General features: G+C 39.6%; 1 protein-coding gene and 1 long non-coding RNA gene across 7 annotated transcripts in view; one reads left to right on the top strand and one right to left on the bottom strand.

Annotated features, from left to right (window-relative positions):
• Window positions 1-18,833, top strand: part of LOC117352407 — a 139,164-nt gene that overhangs the window by 79,167 nt on the left and 41,164 nt on the right. For all 4 annotated transcript variants that reach the window (XR_004537676.1, XR_004537677.1, XR_004537674.1 and 1 more), the window contains one exon: window positions 12,335-12,502. This is a non-coding gene — a long non-coding RNA (uncharacterized LOC117352407). The remainder of the gene's footprint in view (window positions 1-12,334; window positions 12,503-18,833) is intronic.
• Window positions 1-18,833, bottom strand: part of TRIM66 (tripartite motif containing 66) — an 86,263-nt gene that overhangs the window by 44,162 nt on the left and 23,268 nt on the right. For all 3 annotated transcript variants that reach the window (XM_033928901.1, XM_033928900.1, XM_033928899.1), the window contains 5 exons: window positions 16,979-17,095; window positions 13,377-13,491; window positions 11,601-11,747; window positions 6,673-6,790; window positions 2,798-3,672 (listed from right to left, as the gene is read on the bottom strand). In XM_033928901.1, coding sequence (XP_033784792.1) covers window positions 2,798-3,672; window positions 6,673-6,790; window positions 11,601-11,747; window positions 13,377-13,491; window positions 16,979-17,095 — 1,372 coding nt within the window. The remainder of the gene's footprint in view (window positions 1-2,797; window positions 3,673-6,672; window positions 6,791-11,600; window positions 11,748-13,376; window positions 13,492-16,978; window positions 17,096-18,833) is intronic.

The raw sequence follows: 18,833 nt of genomic DNA, 5'->3' as shown, positions 1-18,833 counted from the left end.
TTATCAGTTTTATGACTGATTGTGATTACTAATTCACTTGTTTAATAGTTTCACCTCTACCATGGTATTATTCTTCAATTATTAGAAAATAAATGGTTACCATATACCCCATTACATATGGACTGAAGTGAAGAAACCCTATAGGGGAAATGAGTTAAATTTCTAATCATGATTCTTCTAGCTACGAATAATTAAACCACGCTAACCACCTCTTCTCATTATACACCTTCACCCCCAATGCTCAACCTCCTCATAAATGAAGAGCCATTTTCAAAAATAATAATAATAATAATAAAAAGGACATCCAAGTCTGATTTTGATGTTTCCTGAAAAACGTCCAAAGTCAGAAGCACAGAAATGTCCATTTTTGAAAGCCGAACCGCTCTAGACATCCCAAAAACTTTTGGGGGGGAAAATAGCCTACTTGGACATCTAGGCCAACAGGACATCCAGCCTTTTAGGATGCCTAACTTTATACCCCATTTTTAAGCAAATAAACATCCAGGTTGAAAATGTCCAAATCCAGACCATTTGGATATAACAGTGCCCATCATTGTGATGGACCGGCCACACAGACATGCTAACAGAGAAGTGGGACACCTTAGAAGGTACTGCTGTGAACTTCACATAAAGAATGCCAGAAGTACATCTCACTATACACCCCTTATAATTTATGGTGAGCCCTCCAAAATTCAACCAAAACCTACTATGCCCATCTGTCTACCACTCCAGTAGCACCCTTAGCTGCAGGTGGCACCTATATGATGACCAGAAACACTGGATTTGGGGCTTCCGGTTTGCTGACAAGGATTGGATGACATCTGGAGAAGTTTCGCAGCCAAAGCAGTGAAGTCATTTCAAGCTGGACTTCAGTCTTGACCGTTTTGTTTTTATTTTTTCACTTTTTTTTTAGTTTATGATATTTTATTTTTAAATCTCATTCATTGTTTTGCCACTTGTTTTTGTTTCTTATTATATTATTTAAATTTCCCCAGAATTCTATAGTTTCAACGGTTCTCCCTTCTGCTTCTATTTCCTATCTCCCCTCTTTTTTCAACCTTTCAAAGCCCTTTAGATCATTGTAGTCTTATTAGAATGTTTATTTTCTTATTTTTCTCATCTATTCTCTATTTTATTTCTTCATTACTCTACTAATTGTCATTTTTCCAGGTACTTTAGTTAGATTGTGAGCCTTCGGGACAGCAAGGGAATTTCTAAGTACCTATTTTACTTATAATTTTAATGCACCCTATTGTCTATTTTCTGTAAACCGCTTAGAATCCTAACAGAGTTTAGCGGTATATAAGAAATAAATTATACTACATTACATATATGGCAGAAGAGTAGGGTTTTTTGGGGCTCACACTTTCCACCATAAATGTAGTGGTTAGAGCAGTTTATGGGCCTGGGTCCTCCTTTCTATGCTCACTAGCCCATCCATCAGATTACTTAAGACACCTGTGTGATGCTTTACCAGGCTTTCCCATACCAAGTGCTGCTGTTCTAGAGACAGGTATGTACTCTTTCAGATATAGGGTAGGGGGTCAGTGTATCTAGAGGTCATCTGGTCAGTCTTTGTACCTTTGTGGCACTTAAGATGTTTGGAGCTAGACCTGTTTTAGAAGCAACTAAGTTCCATCCAGGACGTTTTGGGAAAGGTTTGATTATCACTGCAAGACATACAAGTTAAGCATGCCTAAAGCACACTCATAACATGGCTCCCAACATGTCCCCTGGAACTCTGGACGCACAGCCGATGAAATGTCTTGCTAGACGTCCAAGGAAACGGTTTTAAGTATTGGCCCTCAAGTGTCCCGGTGATTATGAAATCCAAGTGCCGCCTCGGGCATTTGGGGGGATGTTTTAGTTTTTGATTATGAGCCCTTTGTGTTCAGTTCAAATGGTTTAGGAGCATATAGAAATGATACAACCTACACCAAACATTCTATATGTTTACTCCAGAGAGGAGAGACATGGGGAGATAATGGAGAGACAATAAAGTGCCTCAAATTTATTATATTGCATAAGAAACTAATGTGTTTTCAGAGAAAAGAATACTCTGGACTGCAGTGGTTCCCAACCCTGTGCTGGAGGATCACCAGCCAGTCGGGTTTTTGGGATAGCCCTAATGAATATGCATGAGAGAGATCAGCATATAATGGAAGTGACAGGCATGCAAATCTGCTCCGTGCATATTCATTAGGGCTAGCCTGGAAACCCAATTGGCCTGGTGGTCCTCCAGGACAGGGTTGGGGACCATTGGTCTAGAACAGTGGTTCCCAAACCTGTTCTGGGGGACCCCCAGCCAGTCAGGTTTTCAAGATATCCCTAATGAATATGCATGAGAGAGATTTGCATACCTGTCACTTCCATTATATGCAAATCTCTCTCATGCATATTCATTAGGGATATCTTGAAAACCCGACTGGCTGGGGGTCCCCCAGGACAGGTTTGGGAACCACTGGTCTAGAGCAAGAACTCGAAGCAGGCTCAGGAGCAATGTCAGGAGCTCTTTCTTCATGGAAAGGAAAGTTGATGCATGAAAAACAGTCTCACATTGATAGAAAACTTGAGATAAGCATAAGGAATTCCTGATTATAAGAAGTAAGGGAAAGCCAGAGCCAACAAGAATGGAGTTGGGCAGATCTGATGGACCTCTTCATGTCCTTCTCTGCCATCATATTCTGTTTCTCTGTTTGTAGGTGATGTACCTTTAAGCATGGCAAACATCAACATAAACCTCTTAAGCCACTTATTTTGTCACCTGACCCCTGAAAGCTTCCCATTAGAAACTTACTTGCTGCACCTCTTCCTGGTTTGGCTGCTGAACAGGTGCAGGCTGCCTCACTATGTAATTTATCTGACCTACAATTGTTTGCTGCACATGCTGAGGTGGTTTATTTTGGTTTATCTGCAAGCTTGCTGGCTGACTCTGCAGGAGGATCTCCAGACCTTTTTGCATTTGTTCCAGTTCAAATTGTTGGTGGATTATGTCCAAACTCTGTTGCACAACCTGCTCGTGGGTGCCGTCAGCCTCTGCTGCCGCTTGCTGTTGCTGCTGCTGCTGCTGCTTTTGCAAGCAATTAAAGTGAAGCTTCGGAATGTGACCAAGCTGCATTGGTACAGATGAGTTTTGCAAAGCAGACTGAGCATGGAGCTGCTGCGGATGCCCTGCGTGGACGTCTTGGGGCGGAACGACACAAACCGGGTGTGCAGTCTGCTGACACTGCTGCCTCTGCATCTGCTGCTTGCCCAGCCACAGGGATGAATTCTCAAGCTCCGGCTGCGGTTCCTCCGGTAACCAAGGCTGGGTCATTCTCAGAGGGTGCTGTTTTGCGCCTTGCTGCGTATTGTATTGCCTCGGGAGATGGTGCGATTGGTAGTGGTGCTGCTGCTGCATGTCTGGGGGGTGTCTAAAGTTCTGATGATAGTTCACACTGGGTTGCGAGACTTGGCCTTTGTGGACTTGAGATGTGTTGCGACACTGGGTACAGCACGTGGGCGATGGACCTTGCGCTGCACAAGGAAATTTATGCGACTCGTTCATGACTTCCTGTGGTGGTGGTGGTGGTTGCTGGTGACCTGGATAATAAGACGACTGTAGTTCTTGCATATTTCCATAGCCAGAGGTATCAGGGCGTGGTATCTGACCACTTTCTGTTACTATACAACCTGCAAAACACCAACATTAACTTCTTCAGAATACATCTTGTGGAATACTTGGGCAGATATGGTTTCTTTAACCTTTGTTTATGCTGCTGGACTTTGAAGAGCTACAAAGATTTCACTTAGAAAGGAAAACTAGTCATTTTAAGTTAGCTATTCAATGTCAGCAAAAAAATAAAAATAAATGGAAATTTGTCAAGAGTGTACTTTTGGATTTCAAAGTTGAGACACTTTTTTTTTTTTTTTTAACTGAAACAAGTTCTAGGTTCCTTCTTCTGATGTCTTATGTAATGGCAGCTCTGCATTAGAGGATACCAGAAGAAAGTGACCCAGGATTATTTATCATCTCTCACGAGTTCACTAAAAAAGTAGCCAATTTCTAAAGTAATCTCTTATCTCTGGGACCAATATAGAAACATGATGGCTGATAAAGGCCAAATGGCCCATCCGCAGCATCCAGTATCTCCTCCTCTCCCTATAGGCTAAGACTCTTAACACTTGCATTGTGAGGTCATAGAGCATTATGATTTTAAGCTAAGACTTAACACTTGCATTGTGAGGTCATAGAACTTTATCAGCCAAGAACTGACCCATCCCCTCTTAAGACTTACCTCCCACCTATACACATATCCCCTCCCCCTTGTAGGTCCTTGGTGGTCTGGGGAAAACAAAGAGGAGTGATGCCCACTGGCTCCTACCTGGTGAGGCCTGCTCTGTAAAATGGCTCATGGTACTTACATCTTCGTAACTTAGGCCCCTGAAGAGAGCCTCAGCCTGCCACAGGAAAATGTGTTATTTTTAGCAGTGATAATGGGATGCTTCTGCTGTTTAAAGGAGGCAGGCTAGGGAGGTACATAATAGTAATAAATTAGGGTATGGTAAATGTTAGAAATACTGTATATTAATTTCAGGATAAGCAGCTGGTCTAGACCAGTTGCTTTTTTGGGATTGCTAAAAAAGTGATCCCTTTTTTTTGCTGCATTGCAAAGCGATGTTAGAGCATCTATTGCTCAGCTAGTTTACATGGCATTTCAATATTAATGACCTTATTTGCATGGCCGGATCGGAGAATGAGCGATTGTGCAGAAAACCACACAGCGAGTCGTTTTGTGCCATCGGGTTGGCAAATCCGATCGTGTAGCGACGATAGCTGACTTTAGTGCATCTGGGTCTCTGTCCCTTCTATCTTGCTGCACCATATACCTGGAACAGACTGCCTGAATCAGTACGTCAAGCTTTTGTCTCTGGCAGTATTGAAATCAAGGCTGCTTTTAACTCCTAACTTCCACTCAATTGTAAAGTATCATAGTAACATAGTAGATGACGGTAGATAAAGACCCAAATGGTCCATCCAGTCTGCCCAACCTGATTAATCTAAAAATTTGGGGGGGGGGGGTCTTCTACTTCCGTTTAATAATCCTTAAAAATAAAATTTAAAAACATGCTCTCTAAACACTCAGATTCTATGAATATTTATCTTTGTATATTAATTACTGTTCCTTCTAAGCTGGGTGGGAGTTCTCCAACTGCATTGCTGCTAGTGGGGGGGGGGGAGGGGCGGTGCTTCAATATTGTGTCTCGTCAGTTTTATCATTCCCTCCGTGAGAAATTCCTTAACCCCTAGTTGTCTGTTTTAATTAGATTGTAAGCTCTATTGAACAGGGATTACATGTTTAATGTACAGTGCTGTGTACGTCTAGCAGTGCTATAAAAATGAGAAGTACTAGTAACTTATAGGAATGGCCATGACCCTCCACTGGCCATGTCCCCTTTTGAGCTCCGCATGATAGAATTTATGTGCACAATTTTATAGAATACACTTAGCAAGTTGTGCACATAAATTCTAATTAGTCCCATAATTAAGTGGCTTGTTAACCAATTAAGTTGTGCATGCAAATCAGCAATGCACAGAGATTTGCGCACAAAACTTTAGTCGCCCTATTTAGAATCTGGGGGTGGTGCCCGATAGTAGCGCTAAGTTATAGAATCGTTAGGTAGCATGCTTATTAGCTCATGTCGAATGATCTACCACTGCTGGGTGGCAAACATTAATTCTGTACTTTTCTCAAATACATATCTTGTTCCTAAAGAAAAAAAAAATATTTAGAGACATTTGGAGTATTGAGATTAAGCAGCAAATTTCTGCATCTCAATGGCCACAAATTTGGCCTTGGAGAATGAGATGTACAGTATCAGCATCTATGAGGCCAACTTGGTTCTTTTTGTTGCATAGAGCGTTTTGGACCCCTGTTCGTTTGCAAACGTTAGATAGCTCTAAGTCTAATAAATGCTGGCATTGTAATCTGGAAGCGGGGACACTTAATTTACCATTGTCCCTGTATAAGATTATTTTGGAATTCAATTTGGACTCCAATAAATTGTCTATTAGAAAACCACGTTGCATTATCCTATGATACTATTCTGTTTGGCATGGCTATGAGGAAAAAAAGTCAAATATCAGCACATAATAACAAACTATTAGTAATCTTGACTGGGGTTTCTATTCAGCATATCAATAACTGGAAAAATTATACTAATCTTAATTATACATTTTGGTGGAATTCAGTATGCCATATTTTTAAGATGGAAAGAGCAATTGCAATACAGAAAGGGAACTATAATAATTTTATAAAGATCTGGGGGCCATTGGAACGATATTGTAAGGAGTAAACATCATTTTTCTTGGATGAATATATTCGATACATAGGGGGGTGGGAGGGAGTTTTTCTGGAAATTTCACTATATTATGTGTTTATATTATATTTATGATATAATTGATTATAATATTTGAAAGAAGGTGGGTGGGATGGGATGTAATTCTCATATAATTCTACAAACATAAAAAATTATAAGTGTTATTGTTGTTACTAATGATATATTCCTGTACGCTTGCTGTAAGTTTTCAAAATGAATAAAGAATTTTTTTTAAAAAAGAAGAAAAAAAAAATATTAAACTCTGGCATTATCTCAACAAACAAGCAACAATCATTCATGTCCTTTTCTTACCTAAACTGGACAATTGTTTAGTCCAAAAGGAAGGTTCCCAGCTGAATCTGATCTTCCAAGGAGGGCTCACCTCAGAGCTACAGCTGGTTTCCAACAAGCGTTGCATCTGAAACACAATCTGAGAAAAGCAACAAGCTATGAGCAAACCTTTACATCGTCGGCAGCTGAGAATTACATTTCTCAGACCAGCCCTAGTCAGTCTGGTTCTTAGGATGTCCACAATGAATATGCAAGAGCTAAGTACTTGGAAACCCATCTCTTGCATATTCTTTGGGGATATTCTGAACATGCCAAAGCCAGCTTGAGGGATGTTCTGAAAACTCCAAAGCTAGCTTGAGTGATACTCTTTCTAGAACACAAATCCTCTGATTCTAAAAACTTGTGTGCATAATTTTATATACGGCACCCAAAAAAAAAAAAAAATCAGTGCTGATAAAAGGGTATTCTGTAAGCCACACTTAAAGTTAGATATGGTTTATAGAATAGTGCATAAGCCTAGGATCCATGAGGGAAACATGGTGCAAATGCCTGTACTTAAATTTATAAATCCAACTGTTATATGCACCTATAATTTTATTCCAAGAAATATAACAGTCATATAGCAAAAACCTCTCAGGAGAAGCTGGGGCAGATGGAGGTGTACGTGAGTGAAAGGTGGTAAAGGCAGATGAGGAGTGGTTGAAGTAAGGAAATAAACTTTTCCATTCTGTTATGGGGAAGTCCTTGAAAAAAAGCCATTTTTTGGCAAAACATATTGAACATGCTTCCCTTAGCCCATGGACAAAATACTTTAAAGATGTTTCTAATGATAAATTTAAGCTTTGTTTTATGATAAATATTCATTTCTGAAAGTTAAACTTGAGAAATAAGTTAAAGGCTAATGACGAGGTTACTGAGCTCTAAGTGGTCTGGCTGAAGCCTGAAAACTTTAAAAGAAGCAAAAGTTGCACTTAAATTTAGGTACGGAAGCCTTTATTCTATAATTATGTGCATAATTGAAAATGATGCCCCTGATCTGTCCCGGTATAAGACTCTGGTGAGACCTCATTTAGAATATTGTGTACAATTCTGGAGGACGCACCTTCAAAAAGATATAAAAAGGATGGAGTCGGTCCAGAGGAAGGCTACTAAAATGGTGCGTGGACTTCGTCATAAGATGTATGGGGACAGACATAAAGGTCTCAATCTGTATACTTTGGAGGAAAGGGGAGATAGGATAGAGACGTTTAAATACCTAAGTGGCGTAAATGTGCACGAGTCGAGTCTCAATGAAAGGAAGCTCTAGAATGAGAGGGCAATCTTCAATCCTTTCAATATTGGATTATTGTAATATTATTTATCTGGGTTCGTATAAAATAACTACTAGCCGACTAAAAATCATAGAAAATGCAGCTATTCATTTGATTTTTAATCTGAAAAAACACGATATCAAAAACTTCATTGGCTACCATTTGAGGCTAGAGTGTTATTTAAATTTGAATGCATTTGTTTTAAAGTTTTATTTGGCTTAGCACCGGCTTACCTTCTCATTTTAGTTTTTTTTATTTCTAAGAAAAATATTCGTAGATCTGGTTGGTTTTATTTTCCTTCAGCAAATGCATGTTGTTACAAGGATTAATGAATTCATGTTTGAATCTTCTTATTTCTCCATTTCTTACTTACTATCAAATTTCAAAAAGATCTTAAAACCCACTTATTTAAATAATATAATATACATTATTGATTGTTATATTATCATGTAGTTATAATGTACTTTTAATTTATACTTATTTTAGTTTATATTGTGGGGTTTGACCAATCTAATGGAAATTCCTCTATCGAATATCTTGACCTCAAACTTAATTCAAATATTAGCCTCAATTTTCTATTGTTGTATGTTCCTCCTCCAGTAGGTCAAAACAAAATAACTCTACTTCAAGATCTTATCTTTGATTTTTGTTCAGCCTCATCACTTCCTCTAGTCTTAGGAGATTTTAACATCCATTTTGACAATGCTTCAGACATCAATAATCAAGATATATTAAATATGCTTCATTCGGTAAATTTATTTCCAAAAATAGTAGGTCCAACTCATTCAGCAAACCATACTTTGGATATGATTTTTTCTCCCAACTCTCAGTATATTAATTGCTCAATTCCATTAGCCAATCCTGTACCCTGGTCTGACCACTATTTCATTTCTACTACCATATCATTTTCTAGTTCAATAACACACAAAATGCAAACTGAACCCAAACTAATCTCATATCGCGATCTTGCTAGTTTAGAAGATGCTGACATATCACCTTTTTTTGACGTATCTACTATCGATGACATGCCTACCTCAGTAGAGGATCAACTTTCATATTGGAACTCTTCTCTTTATTTACTCCTAGATACTAAAGCACCAATAATCTTCAAATCTTTATCGGCACGAAAATTATCCAACCCATGGTATACGGCGGAACTACATCTGTTAAAGAAACAACTTCGAGCATTAGAAAGAAAATGGCGTCATTCTAAGTCCCAATTAAATCTTCTAAATTTTAAAGAACAAGCAGCCATATACAAATCAAAAATTAATCAGGCAAAGAAAAAATTTATAAAGCAAAAAATTCCACTACCCTATTTAACATCTTAAAATCTCATAACTCAAAAAATACTACAAATCAGATATCCCTCTTGAAAGCACAAGATATTGCAGATGCTTTCAACCAAAAAATCAATAATATTCAAAGTACTTTTTCCTCTAACACAACTAATAGTTCTTCAAGTAAACATTCTGGTGATCACCTTTTAACAGCTAAATGCTCAAACTTTAAACTTCCCACTCTCAATGATATCAAAACACTTTTCTCTCAAATAAATTTAAAGAGTTCGGGGTCTGAAATTCTTCACCCATTTTATTTAAAAAAAATTTTTCATCTCTTTGGTCCTTTCATTCATACCATTATTCTAAAAAGCTTACAAACTGCTTCAGTTCCTGCCCTCTGGAAAACTGCTACTATCATCCCTTTGCTTAAAGATCACAAAACCAGTAAAAACGACCCTTTAAATTACCGCCCAATTGCAAATATTCCTTTTTTAGCCAAAATGACTGAAAAATTGATATTTAATCAGGTTTCCGATTTTATTGAATCAACCAACGTTATGCATCCTAATCAGACAGGCTTCCGCAAATATACGGAACACTCTCTAATCGGTCTAACGAATATCATTCACTATTTCCTGGACCATCATAAATCTGTCGCCTTTTTTTCCCTAGATATTTCTGCAGCATTTGACACAATTGACCATGATCTACTTCTCAGTCGGTTAGAATCAATTGGTCTCTGCGATCAAGTCCTTAACTGGTTCACATCATATCTCACTAATCGAACTTCTTGTGTTAAATTTAATAAAGAATATTCTGACGCATACATAACGACCTTTGGGATTCCTCAAGGATCTATTTTATCACCCCTTTTATTTAATATTTATCTTGCGCCATTATTAAATTTGTGTCAGTCTGTTGGCTTTACTGCTTTTTCATACGCAGACGACATTCAATTAACTCACCCATTCAATCCTGAAAATCAGGAAGACATTAAATCTTTAAATATAAAACTCGAACTAGTTCAAAATTGGCTTAATAATAATAAATTAGCATTAAATATAAATAAAACAAAAGCAATGATTTTTAATTGGAAAAGAGACATCAGATTAAACTCGCCTTTCATCCTTAATAATACGCCAATTGAAATTGTTCCCAAATTAAAAATCTTAGGAGTTATAATTGATGAAAAATTTGAATTTAAAGACCATATCAACAACATAGTTAAAGTCTATTTCTATAAATTACGCTTAATTCGATCTATATCCAAATTCCTTGAACCCAAATCTCGCAATATATTAATTCATTCACTAGTAATAGCAAAATTAGACTATTGCAATTCTTTGTTGCTCAATATCACTCAAAAAGAAAAACGACGATTGCAAATCATTCAAAACACTGCTATTAAATTAATCTATGATGCCAGGAAATTCGATCATGTAACTCCATTTTTCATTGACGCTCATTGGCTCCCTATTAGCCAGCGCATACAGTTTAAGGTCTTGCTACTTATATTTAAAACTTTGATATTTAATGAACCTCAGTGCATATCAAAAATGTTAATTCCCCATTGTTCCGCACGTGCACTTAGATCATCTTCCCAAAACCTATTAGTTGTTCCCTCTTTAAAAATAATAGGCACTCGAAGATCAGATATGTTCTCTATAGTGGGTCCCCAATGGTGGAATTCATTGCCCCAATACATAAAAATTGAAAAAGACATTTCTTCCTTCAAAAAATCCCTGAAAACATTCCTTTTTAAAGAGGCTTTTAATATTTAAATTTTATTTTATGAATTCCGTTTTTAAGAATCCCCCTGCTCCTCGATTTTTTTCCCTTAATTGTTTTTCTTAATATAATAGATGTAACTTTTCCCCTCCTTCCCTTCTAATTGTTGTTTGTCTTGTCTGACTTCTAATGTTTATATATATCGTATGTATTTTAACTTAACTTATTTTATTATTATGTACATCGCTTTGTATAAAGATATAGCGATTCATCAAATATTTAATAAACCTTGAAACCTTTTTTTATTCATTAGTTTGTTTTAATGCTTGTATTAGTTACTTAGAATTTTATTATGTATGATGTTATTATATTGTATGCTGAGTACCTATTGTGTAAACCACTATAAACTGCTGGTTAGGCGGTATATCAAAATAAAATTATTATTATTATTATTATTAGTGTCCATAGGTGTGCCTAGATGTCTTCGCCTGCATGTGAACAATGCCTACATTGTAGGCATCCTTTACCCCATCAATTTAAAAAAAGATGCCGTTTTTAGAATCAGGCCCTAAGTTTTTAACAATTTCCAGTGCATTCCAGTAGTGAGGAGTCTCTGTGAAAGGCTCACCAGCTCTTTGCTGAAGAGAAAAGGAACATTGTTCTTGCCACACACTGCCCAGTTGATAAAATTTTGCACATGCTCCAACTGCCTATTCAGAACCACAATGGACTGAAGCTGCTGCTCCAGTTTCTGGGTTCTCTCGGTAGAAATTCTCTGGAAAGGAAAAGTACATATAAAGACCTTTAGCATTAAAAAAAACCCAACAACTTTAGGTCCAACTTTCATCCGGAAATTGCTATTCTCTCTAAGTGGGAGCCCTTCACTTACAGATGAGCCAGTGGGGAGTGTTGTTTCACTGTCATACTTTCAAGAGGACAGGTAAGCTCTGCAGGACTCTTAGTTACTTGCCTGTATTAATTAAAAACAGTACTGAAGCCCCACTCCCCACTAGCAGCAATACACTCCCACTCAGAGGGAACAATACCGGCAATGGTCAGCATTTTTTTTCACATTGCCTGGGTTATCAGATGTCCAGGAAAACCCAGACATGTCCTCTTTTCAAGGGGTGCCCGGGGAGAATTCCAAAACTCGGCAGTTTGTTCGGGTTTTGTAAGGCTCCCGAGCTCGGGGCTGTGTCTGCAGGGGCCTCAAGCATGCGCAGATGTGACATGACATCATCACATCGCATCCACGCAGGCTCAGAGGCTTTCCATATATGGCCCCGAGCTTGGAGAAGAAGAGACGAAGTTCATATGAGGCAGAGCCACATCATCATTTTTTTGTTTGTTTGTTTGTTACAGATGAAATCTGGTAATCCTATGACTGCCATCTGCTAAACTGAACCCAGATATTCAGTTCTGGGCCCTATCTGGGTACCAACATGGAATATCCGGGTCTTTGGCGCCAGCTGGAAGCGAAGCTATCCTAATACAGCCAATATTCAGTGCTGTACACAAATAGCTAACCAGGTAAATTAAAATGCTATTTTTTATTTAGATTTTTATTAACTGCCTCTTTATGAAAAGTAACTAGCTACTTTAAGTATGTTTCCTATTTATCCTGGCAAGCTCACAATCTACACTTTCTCCTACACTTTCTCCTTTTCGGTGCATTCTGGGACGCACCAGGGAGACCTTCTCTAGGGCATTCTGGGGCCTTCTCCTTTCCATTGCATTATGGGATGCACCAGGGAGGGGTATGAGGCCCTGATTGACTCAGATGCCTAAGGCCCCTCCTATAGGAGGGGGCCTTAGGCACCTGGGCCAATTGTAGTTTTAGGCCACTTTCTCAGGGCATCCTGAGATGCACTGGGAGTGGCTTGACTCCAATTAGTCAGATACCTAACGAGGGACCTTAGGTATCTGGCCAGAGTCTTAGGTCACTCCCAGTGTATCCCAGGATGCACTGAGAAGGTAGCCTAAGACTCCAATTGGCCCAAGTACCTAAGGCCCCCTCCTATAGGAGGGGCCTTAGGCATCTGAGTCAATCAGGGCCTCATACCTTTGGTATCCCAGAATGCACCAGAAAGGAGAAGGCCCGCCATTTTGGAATGGTGGGCCTGCCAGCTCGAAGGTGTAAGCATCCCTCTGGCTGAATTTTCTTCTACCAGGTATGGGGTAGGGGGCCTGGGCATTCCTTCTGCTGATCTTTGACAGAGGGACTGGGGTTAATGCCTTCTGCTGCTACTTGCCTTGTAGCATCCAACTATCCTTCCTCCCCTCCTCTCCACAGAATAACCTCATTACCCCTGCAATATACTACTAGACTCTCACTAAACAGACCTGAACCTGATGTAAGAGCTCATAACACTGCAGTAGGGCTTCTTCTGCCCAATACACTCACCTCGAGCTGGTCTAGAAGAGTGTTTGTTCGCTTATGTATTTCATTTATAAGAACCATCTTTGCCATTTTTATTTGATTTTCCACTTTCCTGCGCAGGTGCTTTACTTCAAACAGCCTGTAGGAGGATACAAGACTATTATTTATTTTTACTTAAAACATTTACTACCCGCACTATCCACAAATTTAAGAGGGGTACAGTTAACACATAAAACCAAATATAAACATAAATTATTATCAATATGACACAGATACAATACCCATTTTTATTCTCTGCAATAGAACATTCTATAAAGCAATCTGCTTTGATGCTTTGCAAATGGCAGAACAAATTAATAAATCAAATCTTATATCTTCCAGGTTTAACAAGAAATTTCTGTATATTTTGAATACAATGAGATTGATTTCTTTTTCATTTAGTTCAACTCCTCAGAATATTCCCTATTGCATTGCAGTGCAGCCTGTTTAATTAAAATGCTTAGTAGACAAATTGTGTACTTTACAGTAATTTGGTTGGAATGGGTTATCCTATCACTTAGCAGATTTAAGTTTTGCTGAGTTGCACTAAGAAGTGGAACAAGTAAATTGTTAATCAAATGAGCCTCAGACACCCACACAGAACTTCCAAGTCATTGATGCATTGGTAAAGCTATATTCAGCTTAATGTTCACAATATCATAGGCTCCTCTTGCAGTCGGGGGAAGCGCAGAAAAAAAAACTCAAAGGCACTAAAACCTATTGAGAAAAACCTGCGCTTCAACAATCCCAGTGGCAGAGCTCGAAATATGTTCATAAACTTCTAGTGACAATCACAGTAACATTGGACGTACACTTCTCCCTCCGTATTCGCGGTTTCAGCATTCACGGTTTTTAGCTTGCTGGCTCCTCCCCTCAAATTACATCAGCTTGCATAGAGAAATTGCTTACTCCAAGCGTTTATAGAAAAAAAATTGCCGATTCCCAGCACTTTCTTCACCGTGTTTTGCCTCCTTCAGGAACAGGCCAGGTCTCCCATCATATTGTTCGCGGTTTCACCATATTCACAATGATTTTTAATAGAAAACAGCGAACAATATATGAAAAGTTATTTGCGGTTCTGTTAATCCCCTATCACAGCGAATACAGAGGGAGAAGTGTATTGTCAATAATAGTTTCCACCCACTCTTCTTTTACTTAACTCATAAAGCCGACATCTTTCTTTCCTGGGTCCAAACCATGGCCACACCACGCAGCCCTCCGGACATGCTGGGTTTCTTTTTGCAGCAGCGGATTTTCCATGAAAATAAAAAGAACCCTTTTCTCCTAAAGCAGAGGACTTTTGGCGAAACAAGGCTCTTGTTGAGAGAGGGTGAGGGTGAATTTTGACCGCTCTTCTACCACAAGTTGGATTACAATTATATGTCCGGAGGGCAGTGAGGTGTAGCCAACGTCTGAACCCAAGAAAGAAGGATGTCAGCTTTATGAGCTAAGTAAAAGAAGAGTGGGTGGGAACTATTATTGACAATTACGTTCAGTGTTGCTTTGATTGTCGCTAGAAGTTTATGAACATATTTCTAGCTCTGCAGCTGGGATTGTTGAAGCGCAGGTTTTTCTGAATAGGTTTTAGTACCTTTCAGTTTTTTTCTGTGCTTCCCCCAACTGCAAGAGAAGCTTATGATATTGTAAACATTAAGCTGAATATAGTTGTACCAATGCAGCAGTGACTGAAGTCCTGCATGGGTGTTCGAGGCTCATTTGATTAACAATTTACTTGTTCGACTTTGTAGTGCAACTAAGCAAAACTTAAATCTGCCAAGTAATTAAAATGCTTAACAGCTGTTCATAAACATTAGTATTGGAGCAATTATTAAATCATCATATATTCTACTTAGCTTTTAAGCTTTGAACCTTGCTCTAAGATTATCATACTGATAGGGCAACTGGTCCACTGGCAGAGAAACTGGGTTCAAATCCTCAGATAGGTCTTCCATTTGTGGGCCAGTGTGGGATGCTACTACTATTACTACTACTATTAACCATTTCTAGAGTGCTACCAGACATACGCAGCGCTCTACAGAGTCACAAAGGAGACAGTCCCTGCTCGAATGAGCTTACAATCTAAAAAACAGTCAAGACAGACAAACAGGATGCCAAGTTAGGGGTTACAGTTAGGCAGGGTGGTTAACCTGCTGTCTAGGGTAGAGAGCAGTGGGCAAGGGGGCATGACAGACAAACTCAGGTAGTTTCTTCCAGTTTAGGACGCTGCAGAGGCAGTGTTCACAAATCTTGGGAGGAGAGAGTCCTAGTCAACCTGCAATACAGATATGGCCCCGACATCTTCCACCTAGAGGTGGCGATTTTGCAAGTTCCACATGTTAACAACCCATGTTATAAACTTACATTCTTACTTGTTTTCATTTGGGAGGTGGAAATGAACTACATATTTTTAGTTGATTTTGAGAGATTAAAGAGAAAAATACTCCCTCATGTAAATTCCTGGCTGAAACAAGTATTTTGTTTAAAACCTATAAAGTGCCATTGAGCAGACATGGAACTTCCCCCAATCGATGTGTATTTGGGATATAAGGAACGCACATGTAAATTTTAGTCCCTTCCAAGCCCCATCCAAACCACATCCTCTTTAAATCTTTTATCTACATGTAAATAGTGTCTTTCTGAATTGAGTTTTTACACGTGTTAATGGCATTAGCATATGCTATCATCATAAGCACATTAATAAATCTAGAAAAACTCTTGGGAATATATATGTAAACTACCGGGTAGATCCAAATGCTATATGATACCCCAAAATTATTCAAGATCACCCACTAAAAGGGTTATATATTTTTATCAGTGGTTTATACCCGAAGTGCTCAGAACCTTATGGTAGAAAGACCACAATTAGGGACTAGCCCCTAACTGTGGGCCCCTTGGTCAAGCATTGCACTTATTTGGTTTCAATATTAATTTAATATACCAAATAAGTTCAGGGCTTGACCAAGGGGTTTGCATTTAGGGGCTAGTGGGTGATCTCTAATAATTTTGGGGCATTAATAAATCTAGCCAGAAGTTAGCAGCCGCATTGAGGTGGAGGAGGAAATCTTTATTCCTACGGGTCCCACGGCGATAAGAGGGCATCCGCTAAAACTCAGGGGGGGGGAGGTTTCATGGGGACACCAGGAAATACTTCTTCACCGAAAGGGTAATTGATCGATGGAATGGTCTTCCACGTCAGGTAGTCGAGGCCAGTAGCACACTCGACTTTAAGGGACGATGGGACAGACAGGTGGGGTCGCTCAAGAGGAATGCTTAATAGATGGACTCTCGAGGGAGGGAGGGTTCTTGAGTGGGAAGACTTGTTGGGCCGTCAGCCCTTTTCTGCCATCATACTCTGTTTCTATAATGCTGAAAATCAATGTTAAATGCCTAATTTTTCCTCACCCTAAATTCTCCCCCATAGCCAACTACATTTTAGGTACCTAAATTTACTCAGCTCTAGTCAGTTTTCAAGAGGAACCTACAGTAGCTCTCATAATCAGGATCTTAAACCCTGTGACTATTGGCCTCCCTAGGGCAAAAGTACAGGAGAATTCTGCTGCTATCAGAAGCAATAAATAGCATTGTACCTCTCTTCAATCTGTTTAGCTGTTGCCTGGATGGCAATTTTCTTTTCTTCCACCCGAGTTGTAACATTCTCTAAGAGAATCCTCTGATTCTGCAAAGCCTCATCAAGATATCTAAACCTAGACAAGAGAAAAAACTAACGTAAATAGCTCCCAGCATGAAAATTGATTCAACACATCTTCTCATACAATCTGCAACCCCAGAATCAAATGTTCTACACCATTATGCGTTTTCACGTGTTGCATCTTCCTTCCTTTCTTCCCTCCCCCACCAACTCCATTCCTCCCTTCTATGCGTTATAGTAACATAATAATGTAGTAAATGATGGAAGATAAAGATCTGAACAATCCATCCAGTCTGCCCAACAGTCACATTCATTCTTAATTCATGATTAAATTGTCTCTCTTTGGCATTTCTGGGACATAGGGCTAGATTCATTAAGCCCACCGATCGTGTTTGCGATCGTTTAGCGACCTGATTTTTCCCCGACCCGAGTCACTAACCTTGTGGCTGATCAACATCCGATCCAATCCAATCTGCGCATGCAAATGAGGGAAAACGGCATGCAAAGTAGGAAGGACGCGATTCACTAAACAAAATCGGGAACACCAACTGGGCTGGCCGATCCAAAAAGCAGCGTCCTTTCCAACTGCCCTGCCAACCCTGCAGCCCTGAAATAAACCTGCTCTCTGCCTCCCTGACTCTCTTCATTCGGATCCTTTTGCCATTCTTTAAAGGATTTTTTTTTTGCTCTAATAGCCTCTTTCACTTCACTTTTTAACCATGCCGGCTCTCATTTCCTCTTCTTTCCATCTTTGCTAATACATGGGATACATCTGGTCTGGGCTTCCATGATGGTATTTTTAAATAACATCCATGCCTGATTTACAGTCCTAACCTTTGCAATTGATCCTTTTAGCTTTTTTAACCATTTTCCTCATTTTATCATAGTCTGAAAATGCTACCCTAGAGGATCTGGATTTCAGCTTTCTACCTACGAGCCTAAATTTAGCTTCCAGAACCTCCCTCCCACATTTTCCAATGTCATTAGTATTTACATGTACCAAGACAGCTGGTTCCTCCCCAGCACTATCTAATATCCTATCTAAGTGATGCATGAGGTCTGCCATCTTCACACCACGCAAGTGGCCAGGTGATCTTCATACCCACTAGCCAGCTATCTACATGTCTAATGATTGAATTTCACACTGTAACGGCCATCCTAACTCTTCCCTTCTGGGCAGATCCTCGGTGCAAGAGGATATGGGCAGGGTCCTGGCTACAGGATCATTTCCTGCCTCACCAGAGTGATGTTCTCCTTTTAGAAGGCCTCCCTCCTCCAAGCACAGAGGCTGCCAGACTGGAGGTGGGACTTCTCTACAACGTCCTTGTAGGTCTCCTATACGTACCTCTCTATCCCCCCTCAGCTCCTCCAAGTTTGCAACTCTAGCCTCAAGGGAGCAGACCCATTCTCTGAGAGCCAGGAGTTCTTTGCAGGACGAGCACTATATTTTAAAGTGGTCTTGGGCGTGAGGACTTACACCAGCTAAAACGTGGTGTAAATTTTGATGTGCAAATTGGATGCGTGTCCACGATATTCTATAGAACTGCATGCAATTTTCCAGAGCACCCCTGACTCGCCCATACCCCTTCCATGGCCACGGCCCCCCTTGCATTTATGCACAAGCACTTAAGCACAATCCTATAACCGGCGCATAAGTGTCCCATTTCGGTGCCTTGCATCCACTAGAACGCATTTCCACACCTAGGGTTACCAGATGTCTGGGAAAACCCAGACATGTCCTCTTCTTAGAGGTCTGTCCAGGAACCTGGAGGGATTTCCAAAACCTGGCAGTT

The sequence above is a fragment of the Geotrypetes seraphini genome, chromosome 19 (genome assembly GCF_902459505.1).
Source record: "Geotrypetes seraphini chromosome 19, aGeoSer1.1, whole genome shotgun sequence".
In the NCBI taxonomy this organism is placed as follows: Eukaryota; Metazoa; Chordata; class Amphibia; order Gymnophiona; family Dermophiidae; genus Geotrypetes; species Geotrypetes seraphini.
Note: the sequence above shows the minus strand (reverse complement) of the source record. Positions and strands in the feature narration are given on the sequence as shown.